General features: G+C 32.1%; 9 protein-coding genes across 9 annotated transcripts; 4 read left to right on the top strand and 5 right to left on the bottom strand.

The window, feature by feature from the left end:
- Window positions 1-28: 28 nt before the first annotated feature.
- On the bottom strand, window positions 29-2,287 carry FG379_003074 (uncharacterized protein; the record flags this gene model as incomplete). The annotated part of the gene is made up of 1 exon (XM_067328704.1): window positions 29-2,287. One exon carries the CDS (start codon window positions 2,285-2,287, stop codon window positions 29-31), a length of 2,259 nt encoding a protein of 752 aa, XP_067182286.1.
- A 481-nt stretch (window positions 2,288-2,768) lies between these two features.
- Window positions 2,769-3,842, bottom strand: FG379_003073 (putative origin recognition complex subunit 2; the record flags this gene model as incomplete). Its single annotated transcript, XM_067328703.1, has 1 exon — window positions 2,769-3,842. The coding sequence occupies one exon, from the start codon at window positions 3,840-3,842 to the stop codon at window positions 2,769-2,771; it is 1,074 nt and encodes a 357-aa protein (XP_067182285.1).
- Window positions 3,843-4,502: 660 nt separating this feature from the next.
- Window positions 4,503-4,955, top strand: FG379_003072 (nucleoside diphosphate kinase; the record flags this gene model as incomplete). The annotated part of the gene is made up of 1 exon (XM_067328702.1): window positions 4,503-4,955. The coding sequence occupies one exon, from the start codon at window positions 4,503-4,505 to the stop codon at window positions 4,953-4,955; it is 453 nt and encodes a 150-aa protein (XP_067182284.1).
- Window positions 4,956-5,032: 77 nt separating this feature from the next.
- Window positions 5,033-5,758, bottom strand: FG379_003071 (uncharacterized protein; the record flags this gene model as incomplete). The annotated part of the gene is made up of 1 exon (XM_067328701.1): window positions 5,033-5,758. One exon carries the CDS (start codon window positions 5,756-5,758, stop codon window positions 5,033-5,035), a length of 726 nt encoding a protein of 241 aa, XP_067182283.1.
- Window positions 5,759-7,171: 1,413 nt separating this feature from the next.
- Window positions 7,172-7,940, top strand: FG379_003070 (uncharacterized protein; the record flags this gene model as incomplete). Its single annotated transcript, XM_067328700.1, has 2 exons — window positions 7,172-7,221; window positions 7,274-7,940. The coding sequence occupies 2 exons, from the start codon at window positions 7,172-7,174 to the stop codon at window positions 7,938-7,940; spliced, it is 717 nt and encodes a 238-aa protein (XP_067182282.1).
- Window positions 7,941-8,073: 133 nt separating this feature from the next.
- Window positions 8,074-9,114, bottom strand: FG379_003069 (TBC domain containing; the record flags this gene model as incomplete). Its single annotated transcript, XM_067328699.1, has 1 exon — window positions 8,074-9,114. The coding sequence occupies one exon, from the start codon at window positions 9,112-9,114 to the stop codon at window positions 8,074-8,076; it is 1,041 nt and encodes a 346-aa protein (XP_067182281.1).
- Window positions 9,115-9,387: 273 nt separating this feature from the next.
- On the bottom strand, window positions 9,388-10,836 carry FG379_003068 (RRp1-like protein; the record flags this gene model as incomplete). The annotated part of the gene is made up of 1 exon (XM_067328698.1): window positions 9,388-10,836. One exon carries the CDS (start codon window positions 10,834-10,836, stop codon window positions 9,388-9,390), a length of 1,449 nt encoding a protein of 482 aa, XP_067182280.1.
- Window positions 10,837-11,464: 628 nt separating this feature from the next.
- On the top strand, window positions 11,465-12,973 carry FG379_003066 (apicomplexan CP 15 60K like; the record flags this gene model as incomplete). The annotated part of the gene is made up of 1 exon (XM_067328696.1): window positions 11,465-12,973. The coding sequence occupies one exon, from the start codon at window positions 11,465-11,467 to the stop codon at window positions 12,971-12,973; it is 1,509 nt and encodes a 502-aa protein (XP_067182278.1).
- A 420-nt stretch (window positions 12,974-13,393) lies between these two features.
- FG379_003065 (uncharacterized protein) lies at window positions 13,394-14,836 on the top strand (the record flags this gene model as incomplete). Its single annotated transcript, XM_067328695.1, has 1 exon — window positions 13,394-14,836. One exon carries the CDS (start codon window positions 13,394-13,396, stop codon window positions 14,834-14,836), a length of 1,443 nt encoding a protein of 480 aa, XP_067182277.1.
- Window positions 14,837-14,860: the final 24 nt, after the last annotated feature.

Genomic DNA, 14,860 nt, shown 5'->3' with positions numbered 1-14,860 from the left:
TATTAAGCCCTTAGAACATAAATTAGAATTAAGTAATCCACTCAAACTCAGTTAGTAGTGGTAAATGGTCAGAGGGTCTCTGTGGGTTTGGTAGAGACCAGTCAGGTAGTTGCAACGCAGCAGCTTCACGAATCAAGGCTTCTTCATCAAGGAGCTCAAGTACACCACCGAGTCTTAATCTTTCATCAGTATAAAACACGTAGTCAAGACAACCCAAATAATTGGGTGTGTAGTTGGTAAAAACAGGCTCTAGTGACTCGGTTGAAGTATTAATCAAATTGGGATTGTGACCTTCTACAATCGCCTTGGCCATGGAATATGCACTTCGTAGCCTCATAGAATGTCCAAGTGGGAGATCAGACAATAATCCATATCTATCCATTGCCAAGTCCTTATGAGACTTTTCACATGTTCCAGTGGCCAGAAGTCGATATAGAGCACTATCAGGAGTGCTGTTAAAGTCTCCACAAATGATTAGTCCAGGTAATACAGGTTGCCTCCTATAACAATCACGCAAGTACTCCTCTAAAACAGAAACCAAGGTTTGTGCTTGCCATATTTTGACATCATTAGCTTCAGGATTCGCTACAATGTGTGTGTTTGCGATTATAACTTGCAGTGGATTAGATGATACTTTTGAATTTGAATTTTGAACCATAATATTTGAATGACTTGGTATTTTAATTGTTTGATTGTGAATACTGTCACCACTACTCATTTGCATGTTTATAGGATGAGATTGGTCATTTACGGCTATGTTGCTTCCATTTTGGTGATATTCCAAAAGAATAACAACAGCAACATTGTCTTTAAGAAGCCTTTTTATTGCGGCTGGGTTATTTTTAACCTCTGCGGGTAGAGTTCTATGTGTAGCCTCCTTAATAAGTGCAGAAAATTCTAATGAGTAGTTTTCTTTAGCAATAAATTTATTGGTTTTGTAGAAAGTGGCACATCCATCCATTGTAAATTTACCGTCTTTTCTTCTTCCACTCCCGGATGTAAATATTTCAGTTGTTTTTTGTTTATAAACACCTTCATATCCATATTGCTGCAAAACTGGTTTAAAGAAGTCATCAAAGTGTTCAGTTTGCACCTCTTGAAGACAAACAATGTCAGGTTGATGACTTAAAATCTCAACAATAATTCTTGTTTTTCTATATGACCAAGACAACATATATGCATCACAGTGAGGAAAAACCTCTTGACTTGCATATATCTCAGCCAAAACATTCCAAGAAAAAACTTTAAATCTAGTTGAGTTAATAAATCCACCATGGTGCATTCCCGAACCACCTACCTGAGTTGTAGGGACAGTTAAAATACATCTAGGCGGTGCCTGTGGAAGATTTGGAACGCAGCAAGCAGTAGTAATACATGAATAAATATCCACAGAATTCTTAACTTTTTCCATGGCTTCTTTGATATCCAGAGACTGCTCTGACTTAGATTTTGGTGTTAAGAAAACTTCTAGCCTAAGTTGATGACCTACATCATCTGCAACTGGTAGATAATTTCTCTGATCACCGACAATAGACCATTCTTCATCCTCATCTGATTTGTGAACCAATCCAGTTTTCAATAAAAGGGAGATGTGAGCATCGTCCCTGTCCCTTAATGAGTTATCTGGGTCATTAAATTGGAATGGTCTACAGGGAACTCCATATGTATGACTATTGGGGTGAGGTGAAATTGGGTTCATACCTCTAACCTCGTAAAAGCGTCTTAATTGCGTAAAACCCTTCTTATAACAATTAACTCCACAAAAACATCTCAAAGTTGTAGAACATTGGATTGATGCAACTTGACTTGGATGAAAAGTGCAAACAGCTCTCGAAGGTCCTCTTGACCAACGGTAGTGAATGCTTGCAGTTCCATTTAAAACAGGATTATCGGGATTTTCGTCATCATCATCCCATAATTTTCCAGTTTTATCTCTTATAATAACAATAGGTTGCAGTTCACAACTTTCTACAGGTGTTATTGGGACTTTTTTTCTCGAAGAAGTATATACTAAATCACATCTATATAATTCTATTTCGCCTTTACTGCCAATAAAGCTCCTAGATGCGTTAAGTTCTCTCTCATCAGTTCTAGAACAATGATCTATTTTAACACAAAGTTCTGAATCGTTATTTACATCAGAAGAATCATATTCTTTGTTGTCAGTTAAGAAACTATTGGGCTCTTGTTCGGCTATTTCTCTTCCAATTTCGTCGGAGTTGCCATTCAACTTTTGATCTGATTTGTTTCTTTCAATTCCATTATTTAAACCAATTAAGTTGTTCATAGTTCTTATAATACTTGTCATAAGTGAAAAGGAAATACCAACAACTCAAAATACATAACTATCATCAAAATGACGTTTTCTGGAGTACTGTAGTCGATACTTCCCAAACAATAACTTATTTAGGTAAATTATATCATGTAACATGACTTATGTTAAAAAACAATTCATTACCTTTATTTAACAGAAAAAACCAGATTATATTTCAACATTAATTCCTTTTTTTCCCAAAACAATCAAAGTTCTATTGTGTTACTTTAGGCGGCAGACGAGACGCGTAATCAAAGATAATTATTCCTTTTGGCACTTAAGGGTAAATCGCCTTTGTCATTTTTTTCAGTTGAATAAACAAAATGATTTCAATTTAGACTTTTGAATGTAAATTTGACTCATGTGAAGAATAGCCGAGTTCCAGATGACAATTAATACTCATTATTGAATTATGTACTAATATTCAGACTAATTTGAAGCAGGATATCCTGGTTTATTCAAACTGACCGAGAAATTCTTTTATTTCTTCCCGTTCTAGTTTCAACATATACACTGTAGTTTTCGTTTCGTTTTTATCGCTTGAATACTGTTTGGTTAGTATTTCGTGAGAGAGTAGTTCAACTAAAAGTTGAGAAAGTGCACTTTTGGTAGTAACGATCATAGATGATCTTAATTTCCTGTACAATTGTTCCTCTGGAACACATTCGTTCTTATATTGTATTTCAGCAATTGCTTTTGCCAGTTGAACATGACTAGGCGTCAGGCAATTTAGAACAGAATTAAATTGATCTAGTGTGTATTTTTGGTCCGCTTTGTCCACATCTGCTCCCAACCAACCAGGGAGTTTATCGCCGTAAAGATGATCTATCTCTGTTTTATATTCTTCAATAGTTGAGATATTCATGTATAGAACATTCATTTTATGACGCATTGAAGTATTCCAAAGAACAGGCCATCTTATGTTGTCTACGGAGGCAACTAATGTTATAAACGGTATTTGGACTAGCTTTGTAATTGCCGGAAGATAAGAACGGAGCGATATATTGTCTATGTTATGAATTACGATAAATATATTGTCGTAAATATTGAAAAGTCTGTCATGAAGTAGATTTATTCTCTGAATGATTGTTTCTATGCTTAATTCGTCAATGTCAGATGAAGTAAAAGGTTCCTGATCTATAGAATTATTTTGTTCTTGATAGAATTTATCAATGTTTTTAAGTAACTCAATTAAACAATTTTTAAACTTGACTTGTTTAAAATATCCCCTTATTATCAATGTTATATATCTTCCCTTAATTTTTTCATCTATAAATCTATCCAGAAAATTTTTCTTTGAGCCAAAGCCATATATTATTACGCTAAAACCTGTTAAACACCATGATAGTATTTTTTCATATTCTCGACCCCAACCGTCCTTCAGCAACTTAATACACTCTTCGTCCTTCTTCCTATTGGCTAAATCAATTTTAACTAGCTTGTCCGGGTCGGCCTCATCTAAAACTCCCACATCTCTCTGATTATTCTCCTTTTCCCTAATTAAGTAATCGGAAAATGTACCCCTCATTCACGGTTACTCAAGAATTATCAACTCGTAGAAAACAATTGATGACAAAAATATTGTTTTTACATGAATTAGTTGTTCACACATACGACAAAAATCTAATATAAATGAATTAGTCAATTTCTAGAGTCAAGTATTGAATAAAAATACATTAATCTGGCGGAATAAAGGTTAGTTACTGTCGGAGTCTTATTAAGGAAGTAATTGCTATATTTGCGGAAGGATAATTTGTTGGTATTTTTCTGACAATAGACAATATAAATACAAGGTTAACTTGTAGCTGAGAAGATAACGATGGTCAGGTTTTGGTAAATTTCATATTAAAACACTCAAATTAATTTATATTAAAATGAAGCGAAATGGCGCCAAATAACTTTTAATACTGCTTTATTTGTCTCCTGAGGGGTCACTAAAAATAATATCAGTATAATTAATAATGTAACATTAAAAAAATAACCAAGCTAATAAAAACAATTCAGTTGCAATATATTAAATAATAATTTGATATCAAAATTACCCACCCACCAACCCCTCCATTATTTTTTGTCAATATAAGAGTTGAAAAGTAAGAAGCCTAGTGGTTTTCATAAGTTTTTCAAAATAAGTATCTATAAACAGAGTTTCAGTTTCCCCAGTGTTTCAATAACACCAGAAGTCAAAAAGATGCAAGTAGAGCAAACATATTTAATGATTAAGCCTGATGGCATCCAAAGACAGGTTGTAGGTGAGATAATCTCGCGTTTTGAAAAGCGTGGATATCGCATTGCAGCGTTGAAACTCGTAACTGCTACCCCAGAAATTTTGGAGGAGCACTATGCCGAGCACAAAGGAAAGCCATTCTTGCCAGGTCTAATTAAAAAAATGTCTGGCCCAGTTTTATGCATGGTTTTTGAGGGTGTAGATGTAATTGCACAAGCTCGTAAGATTATGGGATCCACAAGACCAGGCGAGGCTGCCCCAGGTACCATCAGATCCGATTTTTGCCAACAGGCAGGGAGGAACTTAATCCATGGATCTGACTCTGTCGAGTCCGCAAAGAGAGAAATTGCCCTATGGTTCAAGCCTGAAGAGATCCAATCTTACAATCTTGTGCACTCTGAATACATATTCGAGTAAAATTTAGATAACTTAGCTAGGAGTGAAGTATGAGTCTAATAATGCGAAACTAGAAATAAATATTAAGATTCTCTGAGCTAAAACAAACTGTTGTTGTATTGTTTAATTAATTTTTCTTTTATACTTTCCATTATTACCTGTTTAATATAGGTATACATTTTTTTGGATGCCGCTACCGAGATGGTACTGGGATTGAAGCCATCAATAGGCTTGTTATGTGATACGCCTGCTCCCTTATTGATTATACAGGAGATTATTTCATTCCTTGTTGTGTCTACAACAAAGGTTGAACAATTCATGCATTTTTCGTATTCAATATTTGTCGGGTCTATTACAAATTGAGGGTTGCTTTCTTGGTATCCATAAAAGGCCCGTGTTTCAGCAATGGATGTAGCAAATGGAAAGCATTTCATTGGTATGCCAAGGTCAAGAAGAGCCATAACTGCAGCATTGAAACATACAGAAAGTATAGGTCCATCTTCAGAAACAATCTGTAGTGCTATTGAAATTACAGATCTAGATAATGAGTTAAAATCAATTATCTTCTCTAATATGGCGACGATATTATATTCAGTTAATTTGTGATATTCCTGTGCATGTCCTATCCTAGGTCTTATAATTAAATCAATATATGACTTGTATTTAATAGTTGATATCTCTTCGGGTCTCCAAACAGTGGCATAGACCTTGGACAGGCCGATAGAATATTCTGCCGAACCATTTAGTGAGCTATAGAAGACTCCCAACTCCCCTGATGTTATTCCACATTCAAAGTTGGTCCTTCCATCAAATCTTATTGGCATTAATTTAAACAAAAATAAATAAAGTGGCAATTTATTTAGTACGATTAAACAATTAAATGAAAAAACTATTGTCGCGCCAAACGTGGCTTACAAATATTTTTTATGGGAGAAAAATTATTACTGTAATTATAGGTTCAACACTCTTCATAGAAATTAGAATGTGAAATTATATGTAAATATTATCATATCTGTAGTATAGTTTGATTAAAAATGTTTGAGGTAGCCTATTTTTTTTTGTATTTGCATGTATTCTATGACAGTGTTTAAATAAGTGCACCATTTAAAATATGACTAATAGATTCGGCGAAAGAAATAACGAACATGAACAACAAAAATTCAATTACAATAATATTGATACAATAACGCAAATATCTTTGAGTATTTTTATCTAGTGCCACCTCAAAATTAATAAACTTCATGTATAAATATTACTTAAAATTAAATATCAACCTTACACTGTTTAAAATAGTTACACACTTATTTTTAATATTCAATTTTTTATTAGATATGACAAAAACACCTTAAATTGACCTGGAACACTCTCATGCTCGTATATACAGCACTCGTATATATAAAGATTTTTATTTCTAGTCTAAAACTCGCTTCGCAATTACGTAGTAATCAGATTTGTAGGATGGATTTATATAAATGAATTCATATGCTTGTATATTTGAAATAAAATTTCTAAGGTTCGATGGTCATAAATTTAATTATATATAAAAATTTAGTCAAACTTATGATGCTCAATTTGGTAGTTGCATTATTAATCTTTAAAACCCACAAAATTAGTGTTAAACCAGAAATGAGTGTATCAAAACTAAAGAAAATATATTGATTTAGCTAAATTATTTTAATTAAACGTTAAATATCAGTGATAATCCTATTTTAATTACATACACGATTAAGTGTAAAAAGACAATCTCAAAATTTAAATACTTTCAACATCAAAGATCAACCAGACATGAGGAAAATAGGCATAACTAGTGATTAAACTTACAATCAATTGTTCACATAATCCTGTATTTCTGTTTTTTATATGCATTCTCCTTACGACAATTAAGTGTATTAGCAACTGATTGTTATGCATGCAAAACATGGCGCCATTTATATGTGAAATGCATACGCCTACGGAATTCTTTTGAATTGGAATTGAGAAGAAACACACGGTTATAAATTAAAATAGTTCTTAAGGAGTATTAGATCCGCGTACGCTGTTAAGCGTACCGTATTTCCATTTTTTTCAGAAATAACGGAGCTATTAATATTGCTGAAAGTAAGACATTATTTACAATATTTAATAGTTCGAGATATAGGTACCAAATAAATGTTAGTGTCATCTTTAGTGAGAAGCAATATAGAAGTGATATAACGTCTCAGTATATTTATTGTTCTTTGTTCAATTTAATAGACAAGATGAGTAATAGTTTGTTGAAAATTATCATTTTTACCATTATACTGATAAAGTAAGTTTGTTATCTTTATAATAATATTCGGCTTTATTAATTCTAATTGTAGGAATTCCTTTGCAATTAATACAGGTTCTCTTGGAGGCTCAAAGTTGGAATCTTTTTCCGTTAGTTATAGCGGAAATCTTCAGAAATTGAGTATACATTCAAGCCTATTTTCCAATTCTCAACTTGGAACGTGTAATACACTGTGCGATGACTTTGATCCACAATGTGACTGCAATACAGCAACATCTTCCAATGATGAGATTACAATGGACCAAGTAAATCAGTGGCTATCTGTAATTAAAACAAATGCTGATTCAGCTGTTAATCCAATATTAAGTAGTGAATCGAATACAACCGATTCATCTAGTTCAACAAATCAATATGTCTGGATAGGTATAGGTATTGGTATACTTGTATTGATAGCCTTGATAGTATTCTTCTTGAGATCAAGATCGAGCGGTCAAAACCAAGAAATGGCTGGAAACTACAACATGCAAGGAGGTGCACCCGGAATGATGCCAGGTATGCAAGGAATGCCAGGTATGCAAGGAATGCCAGGTATGCCAGGTATGCAGGGAATGCCAGGTATGCCAGGTATGCCAGGTATGCAGGGAATGCCAGGTATGCCAGGTATGCCAGGTATGCCAGGTATGCAGGGGATGCAGGGAATGCCAGGAATGCCAGGAATGCCAGGAATGCCAGGAATGTCGGGGATGCAAATGAGATGATCATTAGAATAAAAATGTCTTGTAGATGATACAAAAATAATGATTATTAATTTTTAGATTATCTATGATCTACTTTGAAAATAACACGTGTTGCTATATTCAAACATCAGTATCTCGGATTTTCACATGATTTTCAAACACTATCTTTTTCTAGTCTTATGCTAAGCGCACAATGTATTAATTCGTTAATATTTATATCATTAGGGGCTGTTTTTAGGATACTAAGTATGTTTTCAAATGATTGGTTGTATAATGTATTTTTTAGCAGTTTTAGAATTGCTATAGAAATCCTGAATATTATATTAATTCCCTCTAAGAAGAATAAATCCCATATCCTCGCAACCTTATCTAAGCTGAAACTATAAGCGAAAATAGTCATAAACCATTGAGATGCAAACATCGTTTCATCAACATTTTCACTTTTAAAGTGATTGTACAGATTGGGAATTCTTCTTTTAAATAATCCTCTTAGCCGTTCTAAATATGTGTTTAGTAGAGGTAACCCTGGTAAAAATAATCCAGAAAATTTATATTTGTCTAATATAGATATTAACATGTAAAATGCATCTTCTTCTTGCATATGCATTAACAATATACCCACAATGAAACCCATTCCCTGGCAATAACCAACATCTGGATTGTACAAACTATATGCTCTTAAAACAGAGAATAGAGAACTTTGCCCATGATTGTGCCTATCGCGAAATAATGCATGCTTTGGAAATGTTCTGCTTATGTCTCTGTAAATATCACCACAACAAGGTGCATTCTTTTCCTCGCATAGTTTATAGTACAAATTTAAGTCGTTTTCATGTTTTATTGTATCTACTTCTGCTAATTTCATCCATATGTAACCTCTAAACTGTGATGGAACACCTTTTTTCAATTTATTTAGAATCAATGTACTGTCTTTTTCTAGGTCAAATTTTTCAAAGTCATAGCATATAAATCTCCACTCTTCCAACTCCTTTAACCTACTTCTATAATCAAACGTAACTGGAACTTTTCTTATTTTTGTATATTCAGATTCATTCTTGTCATTTTCGTTTTTTCCCTCAAGCTCTTTATCTTTGTTGCTCACAGTATCGGGACTTTCATAGGAAAAGTTAATAAAATCTTTTATTTCTTGGTTACCATAGATTTCATACAAATCAGAGATTTCAGCCTCCTTCATTTTCAAGTATTTTAAAATAGTAATGAAGAAATAATAATAAAGTCAAAATCTACACTCCTATCATTAGTTTAAAGGTAATAGTTATTATTGTATCATAAAATATTACTTGTAAACAAAATACACATTGATGCAACTTATTTATTTATTGAAAGGAACTACTCTATAAAATATAAACATACAATGCTATAATAATCTCATAACCCAGGGGCGGGAAAGTGTGGAGATAATTGATTTTAGAAGCTTAATATTGATTTATAAATTTTCAACTTTTGCCTATGAATTCGTACTTCTTTTCAAGATACCTTTTAAAGGCGAACTATTGAAGTTAGATGGTTTTGATAGGGCCTTCTCCGCAGATATTATTTCGATGTTGTTTAATTTATCAAAGTTATTTGTTGGCTCTTTTGGGGCGAAGTTACTTGAATTCCCATTACTCAGTGAATTATCATTATCTGTTGATCTGAAAAGAATACAATTCAACTCGTTACTACTCTTTGAGTTGCACTTTTTGTCAAATATCCTTACAAGGGCTTTCGAAGTTGAAATCGAATCAGGAAGAAGCATACGAGTATTTTTTGACATATCAAATCTAACTTTTTTAGCTTGATTATCATGTTCGATTTCTTGTTTGAATTTAATATTTCTCATCTTGTTCTTTGAAGTTCTCGGTAAATTCCCGTTTAGTTCCTCCTTCTTATTATCTTCAAGAAATTCCTCAACCTTTTCTAATACGGTATATAGGCGATTTCGTTTAACCTGATTAATAAGTGTGCACCTGGACTTTGACAATTCTGAAATTTCACATTTTATAATTTTCATTTGTTCTATAATCATGCTCTTGATGAAATCATTGACAATATTCATTTCATACTCTTCAATATTTAAATCTTCTATATCCTTAAGGACATTTATAAGCAACGATTCTGAATTAAATAAACTAAATATTAGCTGATTTTTAATATAGTCGTTTAGAGTTTGGTGGTTTATATTCGAAATAAGCAGTCTTGTAACAAATTTAGAGTAGTTTTTGAGGAACAGAAAGATAGAATTATCATTTTTTTTCGAGTTATATAATTCATATATCAAATATACGTATTCCTGTGGGAACTGTTTACAAAAGATCAGTGAAATACCAATTCCGGTGAATTGATTTACATTAGATTTGTTGCAATTAACTGAATCTTCATTTTGAAAGTGTACGGAATTATCTATTTCATTCAAGTCTGTGTCATTTACTTCAATATCTTCAACAAATAGAGACTCAAACAATACATTGAAGAAGCCGTTACTATACGAATTTTCAAACCCTTTATTTTTAATGAGTTCAAGTGACTTGGAAAGCATTGTTCTTTGTAAAAACGAAAATTTGTCCATTCTATAGTGGTCAATATTGTCCCATCTAAATCTCATCATTAGGTAAAATTCTCTGATAAATGAGAGCCATGAATCGATACTAGTAAATTTAGTCTGTAGATTTGATATGCTTAATGCGACTTCTCTTTGTATCAACACTTTGTCCGACAACCACATACTGTAGTATAGTCCCTTCCACAACTTGATTATTTGAAGTTTTGATATTGACTCATTATTTCTAGAAATATATCTGGAAATAATATCCAATCCTTTTTTTCTACTGGATGGGCTGACACTAATTAGTGTTTTGGATAGTTTTAAAAGAATCTCATTTTCTCTATATTGGTCCCCTTTTTTTTGCTTCTTCATTTCTATGTCTCCCATACATATATATATCAGTACATCAAGTAACGTCAAAATAAAATATGGCTTTCAACGAATATCTATTTAAAAAAAATAAATGATTTACTGTACTGAAAGTCAAAGTCACAATTTAAATGTACATTATTTTCTTTGCCTCTTAAAAGAACTTGTAGACATAAAATCCCTATGTGATAGTTGCAAATCTATAAATTTAAAAAAGTATTGAGAGCTCGAAAATCTATGTTTATTGAAACTTTATTTGCTCTTTTACTATTATAAGGTCTCAATAAAAATTGCAAAAATAGCAAAAACAGCAAAAACCCATATTTAGTTACCAGGCGCTCCCATTGACTACGTTTATGTCTTTTGCTTAACAAGAGCGGGTGTATGACATGCATATAAATGGTCTAAAGATGTCAGTATCACGAGAGAAATTAGTGACAAGATCAATAAATTAGGAGAAGAAAATCACAGGTTTAATAAAAATTTAAGGTAATGGAAGTGACTAAACTATTAAACTTGCTTGTAGAGATCTTGAAGTGATGTACATTTTTAAGTAATCTACAAATAGTATTAAGGATCACGAAGTTAAAATAGTAACAGAATTTAACGATAACATTCATTTTTTTTGAATATGATTGACTACTTACTTGATTTTTTACATATTTGTTGTGAGTTTAAAAAAGGTAGTAATGATGAATACATCTTTGCTTTTTGCCCTGTACCAAGTGATTTGGATGATCAGGAGAGTGATCTGGAAGGAACAGCTGTGAGAAAATACAATAAAATAGAGGGAACATCAACAAGATTAATTAATGATGGTGTTTTAAGACACTGGAAAGGTAGAGAAATAGGAAGTTGTTGCTGTTGTCATTTAATTTACGAAGATGAAAATATATTTGAAAAAGTTGACATGAATGGCGACTATGATAACTATATAAGAAATAGTATGTTGAAAAGACATATCGAAAAAAATAAGAACAAAAAAACTACTTTTGATCAAAAATCTTGTTCAAGTAGCAAATCTGCACAAGAATCAAGCAATGATACAAATGCAGATTTGTCAGATAGTTCTTGTGGGAATAAAGAAAAATCACACAAAAAAGGCAAAATAAAGAAAACCCCGAGTCAAATTGAAAGGGAGTTGGATATTATTGAAGAGAAAAGATATAAAAATGAGGTTCTTAAAAACAAAGATAAAAAAAAGATACCAGAAGGTGAAAATGATGAAGACAAGAACGAACAACCCGGAGACACTGAATTGCAAGCAAAAAAAGAGGAAGAAAAAGCAGTTCTAGTTAAAACAAGTGAAAATAACAGAAGTAAATTCTCGAAGTCTGTAACTAACGAAATAAAAAAATTATCTAAGAGTATTTCTAAGCCAGGAAAAAGAGCAAAACCACCACCAAAGAAAGGTGAATTTATTGAAAGTGGCAATAAAAATTTTATGCATGAAGGTAGCTTACTCAAAAATCATAGTAAGAAATTTTCTGAAAAAGTTGAGCAAACAAATGTTGGTATTTTGAAAAGTAAAGCGAGCTTGAAGAAAATAAATAAAGGTCTCAGTAGTAAAAGTCGCATGAGTTCTCAACTTGAAGAGATTGATAATATTCAAAGTAATGTGGTAAGTTCTGAAGTTATTTCAAGGAATAACAGTTTAGTTGAGTATAGTGATTTAACTGAAGTTGAAGGAAACAATGAAAATGAACTGAATTCTAGCAAGGGTGATTGTATAACGAGTGATAGTGGGTACATTGAGAGGCAATTCGAAGAAGAAGAAGTAAATTTTACGAGAGATATTCCTACTAGAATAATGAAAAAGAAGAGTATAACCCATATGAAGGCTAGTATAATACTAAAAGATGGAGTTTTTCTTGAATGTGAATTAGTATTTTCTGCTGAAGAAGAGGACCTTTCATTTGTTTGCGATGGAAAAATAAAGGCTGTTCCATGGAAAAACATTAAGGAGGTCTTCACTACCAAAGAGAAACTAAAGTTAGTAAACACAAAGACGTTACTCAGTAAAGACCACACATTAGTAGTTGCTTTGCAATTAATGGATACCGGAAATTGTATTCCATTAAAGTTTAGCTCTAGAGAGGACAGACGCGAATTTATTGAATTTTCAAAGAGTGTTTTATAAAAGGTAAAAGTTGAGTTATTATAATTTAGAACTAATGTATTACATGTGAGAACAGTTAGATAGTTCTGAAAATAATAATATAAGTCGAGTAAAGTATCCAATTTTAAACAATAATATAGGAATATTTGTTTGTATTAGATTTGAAATAAAACTATTTTAAACACTAAAATACATTTACATAAACGTGGTTTTGGCGGGAAATACACTTTCATCTTTGCCATGAAGGAAATTGATCATTGCCAATAATTTTTCTGTTTCAATAAGATTAAATATCTAACTGGAGTGAAAAAGGGTATATATAGGATTATATTAATTCATATAAGAAATAACTATTACATAACGGGATTTTTTTGGTTGGTTATGTAAGCCGTTAAACACATTTTTAATAGGAAAAAGTGTATATATTGTAATATTTTTATTATGACTGAGAATGTTTTAGTTAGTGTACTTGTCGATCCGCTTATATTGCTCAAAGATTCAATTACAAGAAATAAGTTTGATGAAATTATCCAGGATGGTGATGAATTTAAACTTGAATTCTACAATTGTGCTTTAAGTGCAAACACACCAACAAGGTGTAGAAATAGGCGAGGAGAGTCGTTAAGCTTCGGTGATTTGCATTTATTCGTTTCTGCCACAAAATTAAAAAAATATACTTTAAAATTAGCACAGGAAAAGGGGTCAAAATTTATTAACATTTTGGAAAAAAAAAACATTCTAGAATTTTTCGAAGAGTTTGTAAATGATGAAAGGTATAAAGAACAGGGAATTCCTTGTGATTATTCTATTGAAAGTCTAAAAAAATTTGAATGCATTAATTCATCTTTCCCTCTTCAGCAATGCAGACTTTTGGATCCTAATATTTATGAAGTAAAACATATAAGTTCACCATGGGTTGAATATAGAAACAATGAGAATGAGAGGTTATCTTCAAAGAGTGACATAAACTACAAGAATGAAGAATATATTGTTGACATCAACAGTTCAAATGAACAATGTAAAGATGTTTTATTAACTAGACAAATAATTACAATTTCACAAATTTATCCCATAGGAATAGACTATATATGCCAAGGAGTAGATATGTACACTAGAACAAGTAGCTTGGTGTCTTTCATGAATGAGCCATACAAAAGGGACAATAAAAAGAGAGATTACCATGCGAATTTATGCATTAATGATACAGATGCAAATATTGGAATTCAAAACAACAGAAATAATAATTATATGGATTTAGGTTCGAATAAACGTCAAAGTATATCAACTAATACCTTTCCAAGACAAGAACTGGTTCAGAGGCCACCTAGTGTAAAACAAGGTAAATCAACATTGCTTGCTTATTTGAACTCGAACAATTTAAGCCCAATAATACTCGTACCACCCTCCTCTAAAAGTCCAATAACCATGAATAATATTGTTGAATTTCTTAGGGATAAAATATACATTGACCCAAATACTATTAAAAAGGCATCGACAGGTGCGGAACAAACAGTAAATTTGACATTTGGATCTGGTCCGACTGCGCAAAATGTAACCTTTAGAATTTTGGAGTCCACTCTAAATTTTAGAAAAAGGGACTGGTACTCGCTTATCGCTGTATTTTTAACTGGAGCAGAATGGCAATTGCAATCATTTCCATTTAGGTCAATTTCAGACATTTTTACAATGATAAAAGGATATCATATAACGTACGATTCAGAGCCAATACCTGAAAACATTAGAAAGTGGAATGTTGATGTTGTCAGAATTAATAGGACAAATCGTCATAACGACCTCTCTGTATGGTTCCAGTTTATGGAATCAATTGAGTCTATTTTAGCATCTAGTAGGGATCACTCTAAGTTGGATAGGAGTAAGTTATAATTTATTTAATAAGAAATAACAAAA

The sequence above is a fragment of the Cryptosporidium bovis genome (assembly GCF_009768925.1).
Source record: "Cryptosporidium bovis isolate 45015 chromosome Unknown contig_5, whole genome shotgun sequence".
NCBI classification, from domain to species: Eukaryota; Apicomplexa; class Conoidasida; order Eucoccidiorida; family Cryptosporidiidae; genus Cryptosporidium; species Cryptosporidium bovis.
Note: the sequence above shows the minus strand (reverse complement) of the source record. Positions and strands in the feature narration are given on the sequence as shown.